At 42.2% G+C, this 18613-nt stretch overlaps 1 protein-coding gene across 2 annotated transcripts in view; it reads left to right on the top strand.

Moving 5' to 3' along the window:
- The window catches only part of LOC143279861 (DNA topoisomerase 2-alpha-like), a 44440-nt gene that overhangs the window by 13956 nt on the left and 11871 nt on the right, over positions 1–18613 (top strand). For both annotated transcript variants that reach the window (XM_076584125.1, XM_076584135.1), the window contains exons 8-26: positions 933–1145; positions 1386–1559; positions 1930–2031; positions 2376–2513; positions 2861–3157; positions 3557–3793; positions 4239–4344; positions 4595–4797; positions 5332–5571; positions 7378–7526; positions 9068–9299; positions 10025–10224; positions 10789–10921; positions 11437–11632; positions 12964–13061; positions 13413–13556; positions 13983–14066; positions 15722–15937; positions 17121–17331. In XM_076584125.1, coding sequence (XP_076440240.1) covers positions 933–1145; positions 1386–1559; positions 1930–2031; positions 2376–2513; positions 2861–3157; positions 3557–3793; positions 4239–4344; positions 4595–4797; positions 5332–5571; positions 7378–7526; positions 9068–9299; positions 10025–10224; positions 10789–10921; positions 11437–11632; positions 12964–13061; positions 13413–13556; positions 13983–14066; positions 15722–15937; positions 17121–17331 — 3373 coding nt within the window. The remainder of the gene's footprint in view (positions 1–932; positions 1146–1385; positions 1560–1929; positions 2032–2375; positions 2514–2860; positions 3158–3556; positions 3794–4238; positions 4345–4594; positions 4798–5331; positions 5572–7377; positions 7527–9067; positions 9300–10024; positions 10225–10788; positions 10922–11436; positions 11633–12963; positions 13062–13412; positions 13557–13982; positions 14067–15721; positions 15938–17120; positions 17332–18613) is intronic.

The raw sequence follows: 18613 nt of genomic DNA, 5'->3' as shown, positions 1-18613 counted from the left end.
ATGTCAAACTTTGTGGTTTTTGTTGTTTTTGGGCAAGACTTTTATTGACTTTTAGTACACACACATTTTTATAGGGGGTAGATGTTAAAAACTTCATTACCATGTCTTTTAAAGATGGCTGTGATCTAAGCTAAAGGGAGAAAAGTTGAGAAGTGTGTGTGTGTGTGTGTGTGTGTGTGTGTGTGTAAACATAATGAGATTTTGATAGTTGAACATTTACAACAAAAGTGTTTTATTTGTTTGACAGTTGTTGCATTAGTTTTGATGGCAAGGTTATGTGTTAACATTTCTGTAAGCATCTGTTGATCACATGCAGCTATATAGCTAACATAATTTAGTAACACTCTTTTAATCAGAAGTTACATGCAGTTGTAAAGTCTGCAACAGTGCAAGGAAAAAGTAAACAAGGAAGCATTTAAAGGCACAAATGTGGATCGTAGTCTTGAGTTAGAGTTAGTCATAAGAGCCTTTGTCAATGTGCACTGTCTTTTCTTTTCACTTATTGGTACCTGACCACACATAATGTCCTCAACCCATGAATGTAGTGCATCTGTGCCTATCAGCTGGAGCCAGATAACATGAAAATCAGCAAGAATGTTAATTCGTTCATATTTCCTCCCAGGTGAAATACCCTGGGCATTTGTACTGAATCAACTTATCCAAGTTTTCATGCTTTTTTTTTTCTTTCGAGTTAGTTATATCAACTGAGTACATAGACCTTTCTTTCTGTATGTGAAAAGGTGTTTGACATGTGACTATCTATATCTCAAGGGAGGGTATCTTGCATGACTTCTTTGTCATCACAGACGTGGTGAGACGCTATGTTAAAATCCTGAAATGGCCCATCAAATGCTATATAAATATGCTTTGCATGGCTTTTCTTTTTTGGTGAGAATATTTTACATGTTTGTTTCATGTTGTCATTGCCACAGACATGGACAGACAACATGTTGAAGACAAAGGAACCCACCATCACAGAGTCCAAGGACAAAGATTTCACCTGTGTGACCTTTTGCCCTGACCTGTCCAAGTTTGGCATGACCAGTCTTGACAAGGACATTGTGGCAATCTTCACTCGTCGAGCGTACGATGTGGCTGCTTCCACAAGAGGGGTCAGAGTCTTCCTGAACGGCAAGAAACTGGCTGTGAGTGTTCCTAAGCATTCTAGTGGTTTTGTTAGGTATCTGATTTTTTAATATTCTTTTTGATTTTGCTTTTACATCTTTGGAGTATAAAGGGCCTTGAGTTCATCGGGGACAGGGAGGGTGGTAAAGGGGTAAGAGGGTGCGGGGGAAAGAGGGAGAGAGGCAGAAAAAGAAATCCATCTGTACTTGATGTTCCTGAATGTTGTCGGGACAGTTACGTTTTTTGTGATGTGTTCCCAGGTGAAGAATTTCCGTGACTACATGGACCTGTACCTGAAGGACAAGACTGACGAGGCTGGGCAGCCAGTGAAGGTGGTGTATGAACAGGTGAACCCTCGCTGGGAGGTGGGCATCACCCTCAGTGACCGCGGCTTCCAGCAAGTCAGCTTTGTGAACAGCATTGCCACCACGAAGGTGAGCCTTACTGTACATGTCAGGTCGGCAGCATCTTCATCACCATGTGAAATTTTTGTCTGCTTTTCTTTGTTTTCTTTATTTTGATTTGTTTGTGTGTATTTGTAATGTTTTCTCAGAGCGAATGATTTTAGTTCAGATGATTTGAAGCTGAATTAGATTGTGTTCTCATTATTAATATTGGATGCAATACATAGACCACAGGTTTTTTACATTCAGCCATGTTTATAATGCTACCAGTTAGATTTTGGTACCTTAGCTTTTCAATATTTTCTGCTTTGATAGTAAGGTGTGATTGAAAAAGTCTTTGAATTTCAGACAGTTCATTATTTTTGTTCCTCATATCAAGCAGTTTGCTTTTGGTTTGCAGGGTGGTCGACATGTGGATTACGTTTCTGACCAGTGTGTCACCAAACTTATAGAGATCATCAAGAAGAAGAACAAAGAAGGCATCAAGATCATGCCCTTTCAGGTAAGGGGTTATTGTCAGGCAAAATCTCAATGTAAGGTTCAGAGAGAATCTGGAAATATAAACAGTAAAACACAAAACCTTGATATACAGAAACATTTGGTCTATGTCGTCAATCATTACTACTTCCAACGACAGTAAGAAGCAGAATGTTCTGTTAAATGAATCTGTATCACGCAAGAATGTGTTTGTACATGTGTCTGTATGACTTCATGTGTCTGTGTGCAAGCATGCATATATGCAGATACATAGACAGTTAAAAAAAAAAAATGCGTGGCTACATAATGATGGTACTGTTTGCAGAAAAAATAAATTTTTTACATGCTAAGCGATTGTATGTTGCTTAGGTGCGGAACCACCTGTGGGTGTTTGTAAACTGCCTGATTGAGAACCCCACCTTTGACTCCCAGACCAAGGAGAACATGACCAAACAGGCCAAGTCCTTTGGCTCCAAGTGCCAGCTTAGTGAAAAGTTTGTCACACAGGTGAGCACTATTGGATACTCAGCTTGTGTGTGTGGTGAAAAAATAAAGATCTGTTATTTCTTAGAAGGGAAGAAAGTACCAACAATACTGCTTTGAAATGATTAACGATGATTGACATTTGATATCTGCCTGCAGAACAGCCTAGGTGCAGTCTCAACATATTTGTATTTAAATGAAACGCATATCTATTGGAGTAAAACTTTCAGACCCCTGATACAGTTGATCACATTACTTGAATATGTGCAGGTCTTACTTGGCATATCATGTTCAAAAAGAAACATGCTGGCTTTTCTGCATGCTGTGAATTGGAATGAAAGTGATGGCATGGCTTCCATGGTCTCTGGCAGGTGAACAAATGCGGCATTGTGGAGAGCGTACTGAGCTGGATGAAGTTCAAGGCTCAGGCCCAACTGAACAAGAAGTGCCACTCGGCCAAGCACTCCAAACTGAAGGGTATCCCCAAGCTGGACGATGCCAATGACGCCGGCACAAGGAACTCAGAGAAATGCACCCTCATCCTCACTGAGGGAGACTCAGCCAAGTCACTGGCTGTGGCCGGTCTAGGAGTGATTGGTCGAGATAACTATGGCGTCTTTCCTCTCAGGGGCAAGCTGCTCAATGTTCGTGAGGCCACACACAAACAGGTTGGTAACACAGAAAGAAAGAGAGAGAAAAAACAAAAACAAACCCCAAACAAACCCCAAAACCTTAAAGACGATTGCTCAGGAACTATTCATAAAATTTTGAGATGTGTTTCATTTCCAAACTGAGTCTGTGTCTGTATTCCAGCATCCAAGTGCTGGCAGTTTCTAGATTCAGGCTGCTGTATATTTGTAGTTACGATACACATTGTCTTATTTGTTCGGGTCAGTAAAAAATTGAGAATAGATACATGTTATTGCATAGCTTTGCAAACATACGAAGTGATGATTTAACATTTTTAGAAAGTTGGATGATTATAGAGAATATGAGAGGTATAGCATAACATGTCTTTGATTCCGGAGAGATGACAGGTGTGTGTGATAGTGTTGTTGGGTGGGCAGATCATGGACAACGCGGAGATCAACAACATCATCAAGATCCTGGGCCTGCACTTCAAGGAGAAGTACGACTCACCAGAGAAGCTGCGCACTCTGCGCTACGGGCGGCTGATGATCATGACAGATCAGGACCAGGACGGTTCTCACATCAAGGGCTTGCTGGTCAACTTCATCCACCACTTCTGGCCCAACCTCCTGCAGCAGAACTTTGTGGAGGAGTTCATCACTCCCATTGTCAAGGTGTGTTTGTGTGTGTGTGAAAGAGAAAGACAGAGTGTATGTGTGTGTGTGACAGTGTGAGTGCTTGTGAAAGTGTGAGTGTGTATGTGTGTGTGAGAGAGAGTGTGTGTGACGGTGTGATAGCGTGTTTGTGTGTGTTTGTGTGAGTGTGTGTGTGAGAGAGAGAGAGAGAGAGAGAGAGAGAGAGAGTTACTGTGAGCGTGTGTGTGTGTTTGCGCGCGTGCGCGCTTGTGTGTGTGTGTGTGTGCACGCATATGAAAGAGCAAGGAAGAAATAGGGTATAAGGAAATAAAAATGATAATTATTTATACATGAAAAGTGTTACAGTAATCAGAGTATATTTTGACTGCCAAGATGGCGTTTTTTTTTGTTTTTTGTAACAGTTATAGGACCACCTGTCACGGTGACTTGCCAGTTTGGGTGAAGAGTAACTCTGTGTGTGCAGGTCACAAAGGGCAAAGCGGAAGAGTCCTTCTTCAGTTTACCAGAGTTTGAGGAATGGAAACATAAAACTGAAAACTGGCACACCTGGAAAGTCAAGTACTACAAAGGTGTTTATTTTGTACCTTTGTTCTGTCTCTGTCTCAGCCACTTTCTCTGTCTCTTCCACTGTTTTGACTCTCTTGTGCTTCTTGCTCCCTTTTTTCTGTCACGAAAGCGTTTGCCTGTGACATTCCTTGTCACAAGTAAACAGTTACTGATATATTTTATGCTGTGTGTATTGGCTTGAGTTGTTCAGCTTCTGAGAAACAAACAAGAAAAATTCAGTCACTAATGCCTTTAGTATTATGATGTGTATAGGTCTGGGTACCTCGACCTCCAAGGAGGCCAAGGAATACTTCTCAGACATGCCTCGGCATCGCATTCCATTCCGGTACGGTGGGCCTGAAGATGATGCTTCCATCAACCTGGCATTCAGCAAGAAGAAGATCGAGGAGAGGAAGGAGTGGCTGACCAACTACATGGAGGAACGCAAGCGTCGCACAGAGATGGGTCTGCCAGAGGTGAGTGCTGGTTCCTGGTGTTTACTGTTACTGGCATTCTGGCCAAAGTTCTCCTGATAGTGGAGGTTATTTTATTTCCAGTTTCACACAGTGACTTTATGAGAATCATCTCGTTTCGTAAAGTGTGCAGACTTTTGATATATTTATGTGCTGCTGCTTCTTCCTTGTGTGGCTGAGATGTGAGATTTAATGATAATAGCCATATACCCACTTGTTAGCTGCTCTTATAGTTCTAGTGTTCTTAGTGGTTTTTACTTTAACGTTCAACATTTTAAAATATGAATAAAGAACGGAAACTGTCAGTGTTCTTGCATTAAGCAGAGTTACAGATTTTAAATCTCAACAGTATCTGTTGCTTTGGTAATAACTGAATGGCAAAGAAGTTGGAACAGCACTGCTATCTTTTCAACAGAGGGGAATATTTGGAAAGCAGACTTTCTATAGAGAAACAACACTATATGCACCAAGTTGATCAGCAGAATCACATGTGCTTGTTTTTGTTGACTAGACATTGTGCATACATGTCTGAAACAGCTGTACCTGTATACAAAAGACACGCGGAACATTACTTACAACGAATTCATCAACCGGGAGCTGATCCTCTTCAGCAACGCAGACAACGTTCGTTCCATCCCCTCCCTCATGGATGGTTTGAAACCGGGTCAGCGCAAGGTCATTTTCACCTGCGTCAAGCGTAACCTGACTCAGAAAGAGATCAAGGTGGCGCAGCTGGCTGGTTCTGTGGCTGAGCAGTCCGCCTACCATCATGGGGAGGTGAGTAAAAAAAATGATAATAAATGAATGTATGAATAGATAAATAAATAGATAGAAAAAAACCAACACTCCATATATACCTCACTACACACCCAACATTTCATGTAGCCCGCACTACACACTTTACATTCCGTGTAATTGTCACTACACACCTTACAGTTCGTGTGTCTACACATTCACTTCAAGCCTCTGTCCTTGAACAGAGTCCATGGTTAGCAGTTGTCTCATTGTTACCTGACAACACTGCACATGACATGATGCAGGGCTTACTGTCACATGTGTCACACAGGGCTGATGGATTTTTCAGTCTGAAGGATGTCTTTTTCTGTGTCTGGTTGAAGACATAATTTGACAAAAAACAAGAACGCCAGAGAATCGACAGACAGACAGAAAATATGAAAAAAACTTAGCTGTATGAAGAGCACAGGAACAGGAGTCATAATGGCTGCCGGAAAAAGAGGGCACTAGTCAGGGGGGCAAAGGGGAGGTTACCTACTTCCGGGAGGTTATCGGCTGTAGCTACTTTTGTTTTCTCCACATAGGCGATAGTAGTTTGCACAGGACAGGAATGTCAGACCCCTGCCGGAGTCAGCACTAGTGGGTCACGGTAAGTATGTTACTTAAACGTAATTTTAGATAGAAAATTTCCTTTTTTCTTTGTTGTTATTCACCAGTTCTTGCTAAAAATGACTACGTGCGGAATGAGATCAGCATTCAGAAACTACACTGATGGATGTGGTCTTAGTGAGGAAGCTAAGTATTAATAATTTTTAACACTATCCATCATTTCCTTTGTAGCTGAGTGTTCGTATACTTATTATGCTGATTGGGTTGTGGTCAGGTTGATGCTTGCAGACAGTGACGATGTGATAATATGTACTCATATACTGAATGAGTGTGTGGTCAGGTTAATGCCTGCAGACAGTGACGATGTGGTGATGTGTACTTATTGTGCTGATGGGGGTGTAGTCAGGTTAATGCCTGCAGACAGTGACGATGTGGTGATGTGTACTTATTGTGCTGATGGGGGTGTAGTCATTTTAATGCCTGCAGACAGTGACAATGTGGTGATGTGTACTTATTGTGCTGATGGGGGTGTAGTCAGGTTAATGCCTGCAGACAGTGACAATGTGGTGATGTGTACTTATTGTGCTGATGGGGGTGTAGTCAGGTTAATGCCTGCAGACAGTGACAGTGTGGTGATGTGTACTTATTGTGCTGATGGGGGTGTAGTCAGGTTAATGCCTGTAGACAGTGACAATGTGGTGATGTGTACTTATTGTGCTGATGGGGGTGTAGTCATTTTAATGCCTGTAGACAGTGACAATGTGGTGATGTGTACTTATTGTGCTGATGGGGGTGTAGTCAGGTTAATGCCTGTAGACAGTGACAATGTGGTGATGTGTACTTATTGTGCTGATGGGGGTGTAGTCAGGTTAATGCCTGTAGACAGTGATGATGTGGTGATGTGTACTTATTGTGCTGATGGGGGTGTAGTCAGGTTAATGCCTGTAGACAGTGACAATGTGGTGATGTGTACTTAATGTGCTGATGGGGGTGTAGTCAGGTTAATGCCTGTAGACAGTGACGATGTGGTGATGTGTACTTATTGTGCTGATGGGGGTGTAGTCAGGTTAATGCCTGTAGACAGTGACAATGTGGTGATGTGTACTTATTGTGCTGATGGGGGTGTAGTCAGATGAATACCTGCAGACAGTGACGATGTGGTGATGTGTACTTATTATTCTAATGGAGGTATAGTCAGGTGAATACCTACAGACAGTGACGATGTGATGTGGTTGTCAGAACTCCCTGATGAGCACCATCATCAACCTGGCTCAGAACTTTGTGGGCTCCAACAACCTCAACTTGCTGCAGCCTATTGGTCAGTTCGGCACACGCCTGCATGGCGGCAAGGATGCTGCCAGCCCTCGTTACATCTTCACAATGCTCAGGTCAGTCATCAGCAGTTATCGTAACAGTGATCGACTTGTAAACCTTATGATAAAACACAGTGTTTTGTGGATTATCCTGACAGTTTGATGAATTTGCCTCTCCATCTTCTTGCTGCAAAGAATGCAAACATACTCATTTTTGTTAGATGCTGCCATGCTTACTAGCACATGCACATTCGCTGAATAAAATGTCCTTTTGTGCACACACATAATAAGAGTTACCACATTCAAGACACACACACACACTTACATATGCAGCTATCAACAACACACACACACACTCACAAATTCACATACACAACTTGCATCCATTCACATGTGTGCTGTAAGCTCAGTCAAAACACAGCATCTTTGTTACTGAACATGTACGCTTTTTTACAAGACAAGTATTCCAAACACTGCATCTTTGTCACTGAATATGTGCACGTTTACAATGCAAGTCTTTGGACCACCGCTTCTTTGTCACTGAACATGTACATGTTTGCAAGAGAAGTCTTTGAACAAGGCATCTTTGTCACGGAACATGTACACATTCACAAGTCTTTGGAACACTGCATCTTTGTCACTGAACATGTACACGTTTGCAAGACAAGTCTTCGAACATGGCATCTTTGTCACTGAACATGTACATGTTTGCAAGACAAGTCTTTGAACACGGCATCTTTGTCACTGAACATGTACACATTCACAAGTCTTTGGAACACTGCATCTTTGTCACTGAACATGTACACATTCACAAGTCTTTGGAACACTGCATCTTTGTCACTGAACATGAACACATTCACAAGTCTTTGGAACACTGCATCTTTGTCACTGAACATGTACGCTTTTTTACAAGACAAGTCTTTGAAACACTGCATCTTTGTCACTGAATATGTGCACGTTTACAATGCAAGTCTTTGGACCACCGCTTCTTTGTCACTGAACATGTACATGTTTGCAAGAGAAGTCTTTGAACAAGGCATCTTTGTCACGGAACATGTACACATTCACAAGTCTTTGGAACACTGCATCTTTGTCACTGAACATGTACACGTTTGCAAGACAAGTCTTCGAACATGGCATCTTTGTCACTGAACATGTACATGTTTGCAAGACAAGTCTTTGAACACTGCATCTTTGTCACTGAACATGTACACATTCACAAGTCTTTGGAACACTGCATCTTTGTCACGGAACATGTACACATTCACAAGTCTTTGAAACACTGCATCTTTGTCACTGAACATGAACACATTCACAAGTCTTTGGAACACTGCATCTTTGTCACTGAACATGTACACGTTTGCAAGACAAGTCTTCGAACATGGCATCTTTGTCACTGAACATATACATGTTCACAAGTCTTTGGAACATGGCATCTTTGTCACTGAACATGTACATATTTACAAGTCTGTGGAACACGGCATCTTTGTCACTAAACATGTACACTTGTTTACAAGAAAAGACCAAGTCTTTGGAACATGTACCAAAGACCCAGTTTTTAAAACAATGTAATAAAACCAAACTGTTACCCCTTGTGATATATATGTTTGTCACAGCCCACTGGCCCGACACATCATCAATGCCAAGGACGACAGTTTACTGCAGCACCTGTATGATGACAACCAGCGCATAGAGCCAGAGTGGTATTGCCCCATCGTGCCCATGGTGCTGATCAATGGTGCTGATGGCATCGGCACCGGCTGGAGCACCAGGATCCCCAACTACGATGTCCGCGAGGTGGTGGCCAACATCAAACGACTGCTCAACGGGCTGGATCCTCTCCCTATGGTACATTCTTCTTCTTCTTCTTCTTCGTTTGTGGGCTGCGACTGCCACAGTCACTCATGAACATGAATGGGCTTTTAAATGTATGACCGTTTTTACCCATGCCATGTAGACAGTCATACTCTGTTTTGGGGGGTATGGTACGTTGAGTTAGGCCCCTTTCTCTTTTTTCTTCTTTTTTTATGCCGTTATAATGTTTTTGAGTGAGATGACTAGTTTGTGTGTATGTCAGTCATGTTACTAGAAGGGAAATACTAGAAGTACAGCAGAAACTAATTGCTGAGTTTTGTCAGGCTTTTTAGACTGAATGGGTTTCACACTCGTTGCAAAACATGGTGTTTGCATGCAGAGTATCTGAAGACAAGAAAGACCTTAACACTTATATGTGAACATTGATGGAGAAAGCACAAAAATTATGGCCACAGAGACTAGTATGTTCAGGGGAAAAAAATCAGAGAAATTCTTAGAAAAGATGAAGAACCATCACTGGACATGGGTATTTGAGACAACTGCTACCGTCCAGTGACAAGAAGTTGCAGTTTTGTGACTCAAAGGTGAGAGGCGTCTTGCAAAAGCAAGCAGAACACAACATTTCAGTAACCAGATACATTTCTGTAGTGTTCTTCTTTGTTTTTGTTTCTTTGTCTGTCCAAATTTGTATGTGTGATTTCTATTGTCATATCTGTTTTGCAACTGTAAGCGTGTGTGTGTTCTGTGCTGGGCCACAGATCCCGTCGTTCAAGGGTTTCCGTGGCGCAATAGAGGAGTTGGGGGAGAACAAGTTCATCTGCAGTGGAGAGGTGGCGGTGTTGGATGATGTTACTGTGGAGATCACAGAGCTGCCCATCCGTAGCTGGACCCAGAACTATAAGGAAGAAGTGCTGGAAAGCATGCTGCAGGGCACCGACAAAACTCCGCCCATGATCACGTCAGTAAATCTTTTTGTTAATTTTTTCCCCCTTTTTTTCCCCTAATTGCTGCAGTATTTAATTTTGTTGTGCACCTGGTTTGATACAGAGCAGGCATAAAGTTTTTCGTGGACCAGTGTATACACATGCAAATCTGAAATCTGGTTTGAAAACATGCACACATGTTTGCACACACAAATATAAACCACATACAGCACACTGATTCTTCTCTTGTGTCTGCTGTCTGTAGTATGGAGTCAACAAAATACCAGTCTGCTGACCTTAGTAGGTTTTTTGATTTGCAGCAAAGTAATGATTGAGACAGTGTGGTCAAAGTTAGTTCATCATTGACTGTTCGTTACAAGGCAGGTTACGTTTCTTTGATTTCATGTCTGGGTTCTGATTAGCAGTAGCATGACTGTGTTCAGTATTGGAACAGAAAGCTTGTGTTGTACATATTTACATTTGTTCAGTGAGCTTTATTGACAATGTGACAACAAAATGGAAGGGTTGTATGGTGGAGAGGGGTTGGGGGTGGATTCTACAGATAAGTGTGATGGAAAAAATAAGCGTTCTGCTTGCAGGGACTACAAGGAGTACCACACAGACACGACAGTGAAGTTTGTGGTGAAGATGTCCCCAGAGAAGCTGGCCCAGGCAGAGCAGACAGGTCTGCACAAGGTGTTTAAGTTGCAGACCAACCTCAGTGCCAACATGGTGAGTTCTTCACTCCCCCTGTCCTGCTGGGTGCCATGCCACTGAAATGTGTACATCCACATGGATTGTTCAAAAGTTTTAGTGAAGTGTGGTTTTACTGCAAACCTGTGTATGCATAATCTTTACCCATTATCAAAGACATCTTAAAGTTTCTGTCAGTCTGTTTCCCACACAAAACCAAACCTGTAAGGTTTCTCAGACAACTTAAAATTGTTGTTAAAAAGATATTCAGATATTCCAAGCATTCATAATGAAAATCAGTTGAACAAGAAATGTGTCAGTGTCTGCTCAAGATGGGGGAGAGACAGGGGGTGGGTGAGAGGAGGAAGTCCCATGTGGTAGAAAAGAAATGGTTGTCAAAAGGAAAGATGATGATGACTTGGATACTTATATAGTGCTTATCGTCGGTCGGAGACCAAGCTCTGAGCACTTTACAAACATGTGGTCCTTTGCAAAAGATCTGTGTAGATGAAAGAAAAGAATATATATACCCTGACTCCACACCCCATGTTCAGGTGCTGTTTGACAACAAAGGCTGCATCAAGAGGTACAGCCGAGTGGAGGACATCCTGAGGGAGTTCTTTGACGTGCGTCTGGAGTTCTATGAACGCCGCAAGCATTACCTGGAGGGCATGCTCAGTTCAGAGTCCTCCAAGCTGGACAACATCGCTCGCTTCATCCTGGAGAAGATTGAGGGCAAAGTTGTTATTGGTGAGCCTTTTCAGGCTTTTAAATTATTTTTTTAATTACACATACTTAACTGTGACCCACCAGTGCAGACTCTGGCAGGGATCTGATTCCTGTCCTGTGCAGACTACTACCCGCCTATGCGGAGACAACAAAAGTAGCTATGCACACACACACACACACATGCACGTTCACACACTTACACACTCACACACACACACTTACACACTCACACACACACACTTACACACACACACACACTTACATACACACACAAACACACACACACACAAAATGCCACCCACCCCCCACCCCCCGCAAAAAAAAAGACAACAACAACAACAACAAAATACAAACAAGAACAACCCCATCCTGTGAGAGGTCCTGCATACCTTGTCAGTCATTGCCTGACCATGCACTTTAGTCCCCTTCTCCCGCCATTGCAGTTTGACACACCTGTGGACATTTCAAAGACTGTCAGTCAGAAGACTGTTTTCTGCATCTCCTATCGGGCATAAAAAAAAACATGCTTCTTAAAACAGACATGTAACAATCACAAGACCATGCTGTTCAAGACCTTTTATCTTATCTTTTTAACTCTCTCCGGATGAAGGAATGCTCATTCATTCCTGCACAAAACGTATTCGGACGAAGGAATGGAATAGCATTCTTCGAAAGTAAACTTCCATCACGCGCTGTACACATGATTTTGTGATTAGCCAAGCAGAGTGCGCTATTCTGGGTCACTCCACAATCGAACACTATGATTGGTCAGCCCGGCATGTATGGCCTGTCTCGCACACACGCTGACAAAGTCACTGACCGGTCGTCTGCTCGCGTACCAGCCTGTTAGCAAAGCAGGCTCTTCTCAGAATGTTGTGAAGCGAACAAGGCAGCGACGGCAATGTTTTAGGGTTGCCGAAGTACTTGAAATGCTACAAACTGAAGGGTCGGACATTGAAGAGGTGGATGATGACGAAGAAGAAAGCGAATTTAATGCAGAAAGTGAGCATGGGTATGGTGATTCGGGGTGAAAAATTGGCAGTATTTTCTACATATGGCAAAACTGCAAATATAAGATGAGAAATTTGAGTATTTTATATGTACTAGCTCAACACGTAATAAACCAGTTCTGAAAGTTTCATTTTCTTACACAGTATTTTGTATTTTTTGTAATTTTTTTTCCAAACCCTTACAAATGGGCCGTCTGTGGGGAAAAGCAAGGGAGAAAACCTGTCGTCCCGAGTGAGTTAAAACTAGAATTGAAAAAGGCTTTTCATTAAAAGGCCTGTTACTTGTGATATTTTTTCCTGTTGATGTATAATGAAGAGACATGTTTTGTGTTTTGCCAACAGAGAACAAACCAAAGAAAGACATCATCCAGATGCTGGTGAGGGGAGGCTATGACTCTGACCCTGTCAAGGCCTGGAAAGAGGCTCAGTCCAAGGACAAGGTAACCACTTGCTGTGTGTGTGTTTCCTGTGTGTGTGCCCTCCATCTCTCTGACACACTCGTTCTTCCTCTTTTTGTCTCTGTTTGCAAGGACAGACTGGAAGGATATGCTATGTCTAAAGTCTTATTCCTTGAATGAAAATGTTTCGAGTTCTGAGTTCTCTCTGTCTCTCTCTCTCGGTTTCTGTCTCTGTATCTGTCTGTCTGTCTCATACTCACACATACTCAAACACAAACACATGCAAAGAGAGCATACAAAAAAAAAAAGAAAAAGAAAAAAAAGAAGAATTAAGATTAGGGTCTGTAGATAAGAAATTTTGTAATATATGATATGGAGCAGAGTGTTTTTCAGGACCAAGACGATGAGTTTGATGACAATGCGAGCACAGCCTCTGACACGACAGGTGGCCCAGACTTCAACTACATCCTCAATCTGCCTCTTTGGAGCCTCACCAAGGAGCGCAAGGATGAGCTGCTCAAACAGGGGGAGTCCAAGGTAAAGCTGTCAATTTTTAACCATTTGAGACACAGGAAATGAGAAATTCCTGCAACGTTAGAATCCAGGCACATAACGAGACACAGGGTTGTGATGGGTAGCTTGCTAGAGTATTTATCTGCACTTATATTTGAAGAATGTTGTTTTACATTCTATTGCATACTTTTTGTCACCACATAATTTTCTGTGTTTAATTCAGATGCTTGATTTCTTTGATTTAAAAAAAAAATTCTGTTTTAATGCCTGGTGTCAGTTCACAAAACCATGTAAAGACGTTGTGGGCCTAACATTAACCTGATATTCATGTGTACATGCAGATATTTGTTTAATAAACTGTTCCAGATAATAAGTGAGTTTTCATCTGATTTCACTGCTGATTGTGTGACTCCTGGCAGTCATTTTGACCTGGATTGCTGAAATCCACAGAGACAAGAACTGCTGGAGCTGCGCAAGAAGACCACTAGCGACTTGTGGAGAGATGACCTGGAACAGTTCATGTTGGTGCTGGATGTAAGTGATTGTGATGTTTCTGTCAGTGTCTGTGGTGATTGCATTTCTAGCTTTGATACACTCTTTTTTGTGAAAGAAGTTCTGTCTTGTCCTTGATTGTTTGTATATCGTATATAAATGTGTATTCAGTCATGTAAATTTTACTGTTTTTCAGTTTTTTATGCCAAAGAAAAAGAAAAGTTCTGTTCACTAAATGGTTTGATTTTAATTGTTTACAAGTTTTCCTTGTCTGGCTAATTGCTTTAAATGTACAAGGTCACAAACAACATATGTACCGAACTTGTGTAGGACACACATTAGTATTTTGGCAACTTCATATGTACCCAGTTTAAGTGTGTCCTGTGAGGTGGTGGCTTGAATGATGATGTGATGTGTGTCCTGTGAGGAAATGATGGCCAGATGATGTGATGTGTGTCATGTGAGGTAATGATGGTCAGATGATGTGATGTGACGTGTGTCCTGTGAGGAAACGATGGTCAGATGATGTGATGTGTGTGTCCTGTGAGGAAATGATGTCCAGATGATGTGACGTGTGTCCTGTGAGGAAACGATGGTCAGATGATGTGATGTGTCCTGTGAGGAAATGATGGTCAGATGATGTGATGTGATGTGTGTCCTGTGAGGAAATGATGGTCAGATGATGTGATGTGATGTGTGTCCTTTGAGGAAATGATGGTCAGATGTTGTGATGTGATGTGTGTCCTTTGAGGAAATGATGGTCAGAAAATGATGGTCAGATGATGTGATGTGATGTGTGTCCTGTGAGGAAATGATGGTCAGATGATGTGATGTGATGTGTGTCCTTTGAGGAAATGATGGTCAGATGTTGTGATGTGATGTGTGTCCTTTGAGGAAATGATGGCCAGATGATGTGATGTGTGTCCTGTGAGGAAATGATGGTCAGATGATGTGATGTGCGTCCTGTGAGGAAATGATGGCCAGATGATGTGATGTGTGTCCTGTGAGGAAATGATGGTCAGATGATGTGATGTGATGTGTGTCCTTTGAGGAAACGATGTCAGATGATGTGATGTGTCCTGTGAGGAAATGATGGTCAGATGATGTGATGTGTGTCCTGTGAGGAAATGATGGTCAGATGATGTGATGTGATGTGTGTCCTGTGAGGAAATGATGGTCAGATGATGTGATGTGATGTGTGTCCTTTCAGGAAACGATGTCAGATGATGTGATGTGTCCTGTGAGGAAATGATGGTCTGATGATGTGATGTGTGTCCTGTGAGGAAATGATGGTCAGATGATGTGATGTGATGTGTGTCCTGTGAGGAAATGATGGCCAGATGATGTGATGTGTCCTGTGAGGAAATGATGGCCAGATGATGTGATGTGTGTCCTGTGAGGAAATGATGGTCAGATGATGTGATGTGATGTGTGTCCTGTGAGGAAATGATGGTCAGATGATGTGATGTGATGTGTGTCCTGTGAGGAAATGATGGTCAGATGATGTGATGTGATGTGTGTCCTGTGAGGAAATGATGGTCAGATGATGTGATGTGATGTGTGTCCTGTGAGGAAATGATGGTCAGATGATGTGATGTGATGTGTGTCCTGTGAGGAAATGATGGTCAGATGATGTGATGTGATGTGTGTCCTGTGAGGAAATGATGGCCAGATGATGTGATGTGTGTCCTGTGCAGGAGCTAGAGGAGCAGGAGCGCATTGAGGGACAAGGAGAGGCCCTGACTCTCAAGATGGGCAAACTGGGCAAAGTGGGCAAAGTAAAAAGCAAAAAAGCTGTGGTGGATACTATGCCATCTCCGATGGGACGCAGGATTGAACCTCGCATTGACCATGCTACCAAGATCAAAGCTGAAAAGGCAGAGGCTGCCAAGAAAACTAAAGCAGCCAACAAGGTACAGACAATTTTGTTTAGAGTAATGTGCGTGTGTTCTGTGTCCTGAGAGATTTGTTATTCACCCCTTTGATTCATAGTCTTTACACTGCTAAGAGCTGCAAAGAAACAGCCGCTTGATATTTTTCATGCTCATTTCCAGTTACTGGGGTTTATTGCTCATTTTGATATCAGAGAAAGCAGAAGTGCTGTCTTTCGCAAGATTAGATTAAACTCCTTTTTCATAATTCTTTTTATTATTTTTTTTAGTTTTAAAGAAAGTGTACTTGATGCATGAGATCAGACAGTCTTATTGTCTTTAGGCAAGTTAAGTGTGAAGCTTTGTACCTTTTTTGGTAAGATCTTATTTCCAAATGTACATTCATTTGAATTCACCCAATATCTCATGAAGAAGTTGGAGTGTCCATATTGGCTTGTCCTCTCATCAAGGTAGGCTGTTCCCATATGATGTGAGGGAGTTTTTCCACAGCTATTCTTAGTCATACTTGATTCATTCTTTGCCTGTGGAGACAGCTACAGCACAGGACAAAAAAATTATGTTTAAAATGTTCATGAACAAAACAAATAGTCAAGTTGTGAAAGTGACAAGTGCCATGGACATGACACAAATGTTACATATGAGTGACTTTTCCCTCTAATATTTCTGTATGCAGTTATGCATTATGAGCATGCAGAGCATTATACTACAAATGGGTGTATGGATGTTTGTTTCTTATTATTTCTGTATGCTGTGTGTGGAGTGATGGCCTAGAGCCCAGAGTTAACATGTCTGCCAAGGAAGCGAGAGAATCTGAGTGCACTGTTCCAAATCCCGGTACAGTCACCAGTATTTTCTCCCCCTCCACTAGACCTTGAGTGGTGGTCTTGATGATAGGCATTCGGATGAGATGATAAACTGAGGTCCCATGTGCATACATGCATTGAGCGCACACAGAAGAACCCATGACAACAAAAGGCTTTTCCCTGGCAAAAAATCCGTAGGAAAATCCACTTCGATAGGAAAACAAAAACAAAACAAAAAACAACAACTGAAGGCAGGAACAAAAAAAAGAAAAAAAAAAGGATGGCGCTCTCGGTGTAGCGACGCACTCTCCCTTTGGAAGAGCAGCCCAAATTTCACACAGAGAAATCTGTTGTTGATAAAAAAAGAATAATACAATGCTTACCGCCTGCTGCGTGTGCAGACCAAAAAGGAGAGGTTGCTGCTGGGTGGTGCTGGTGACGACGACCTGATGGATGACCTGGAAGGGGAGGGAGGCAGCATCAAAGACAATGGTGATGTCACGGGCTCGGAGTCCCTGTCCTTGCGTCTCAACCTGAGTGCTGATGGCACAGCGAAGGTCAAAAAGCCTCGCAAGTCGGGGGGCACTGGAGCCGGCAGAGGTCGTGGCAAAGGTCAGTCTGAAAATTCTGGTGTTGATTTTTTTTTTTTTTTGCTGCCCCGTCATCTGCACTGTTTCATTGGCCTTACTCCCACGCCGCTCATTTAGATTCCCCCATACACAGCCACACCCGGGTTCGTCCGTCGCAGTTCCAGCGTCGGCAGTCCACAGGGAACCATCGATGTTAGGTCGCCAGGAGGCCACACACCAGAGGAGACCCTGCACTGCTGCTGAGTCACTTCAGTGGTGTTCAGTGGTGCCTGTTCTGTTTTAACGTACTTAGGACACCACCTACTAAGCCCCCTACTAACGACAGTAATGGCTTAGTCGCGGAGCCAGACTGAGTGAGCGTCCCTCCCAGAGTGGAGACCGCCACCACGTCCCTCAAACAACAGCCCCCCATGAATCTGTCGACACTGACGACTTTGACAGGACTGGTGTTGATAATTTTTTGTTTTTTTTTAATGCTGCAGTTTTCTTGAAGTAGACTTCATGGTTAAGATTTTATGCCATTACCTTCTGGTTTCCTTTTCTGATTTTGTTCTGCATCTCTGACGATGTGTTTTTGTATCCGTCTGTCTTGATGTGTTTTGATCCGTCTGTTCAAAGGCAGGTTAGAGAAAGGTTAATGGATCCTTTTGCTCCTTGATTCTCTGTTCAGTGTGCATTATGTGGTTGTTAAGTATTGATTGTGTCTTTGCCCACACTGCACATCTTTTAAAGACTGGTTTAATCACACATACTTAACCGTGACCCAACTAGTGCAGACTCCGGCAGGGGTCTGACATTCCTGTCCTGTGCAAACTACTATCCGCCTATTGATGACTGGTCTTTATTTTTACTAATTTATCTTTAGATCAGTATCAGTATCAGTAGCTCAAGGAGGCATCACTGCGTTCGGACAAATCCATATACGCTACACCACATCTGCCAAGCAGATGCCTGACCAGCAGCGTAACCCAACGCGCTTAGTCAGGCCTTGAGAAAAAAAAAATTTATCTTCAGAAAAAACAACAACTGCATAACCATTCTCAATTGACTGTACTTTTCTTTCTTTTCCTTCTTTTTTTCCTCTCACCATTAGTATTGTTGTTTCTATTATAAAGAAAAGAAAAAAAGAAAGAAGATTATTGATACTCGTATATATTACTCTCCCTGTATGATGAAATATATATTCCCAATTTTACAGACTTTCTTTGCAAACTAATTTATCATAATACGTAAGTTTTTATTTCCTTTTAATGATGATATGATTTATACTGTATTGTTGTCTCATGTATATTCTGTGAGCTGTT

Source organism: Babylonia areolata, chromosome 1 (assembly GCF_041734735.1).
Source record: "Babylonia areolata isolate BAREFJ2019XMU chromosome 1, ASM4173473v1, whole genome shotgun sequence".
In the NCBI taxonomy this organism is placed as follows: Eukaryota; Metazoa; Mollusca; class Gastropoda; order Neogastropoda; family Buccinidae; genus Babylonia; species Babylonia areolata.
The sequence above is the reverse complement of the archived record's forward strand: the minus strand, read 5'-3'. Positions and strand labels throughout refer to the sequence as shown.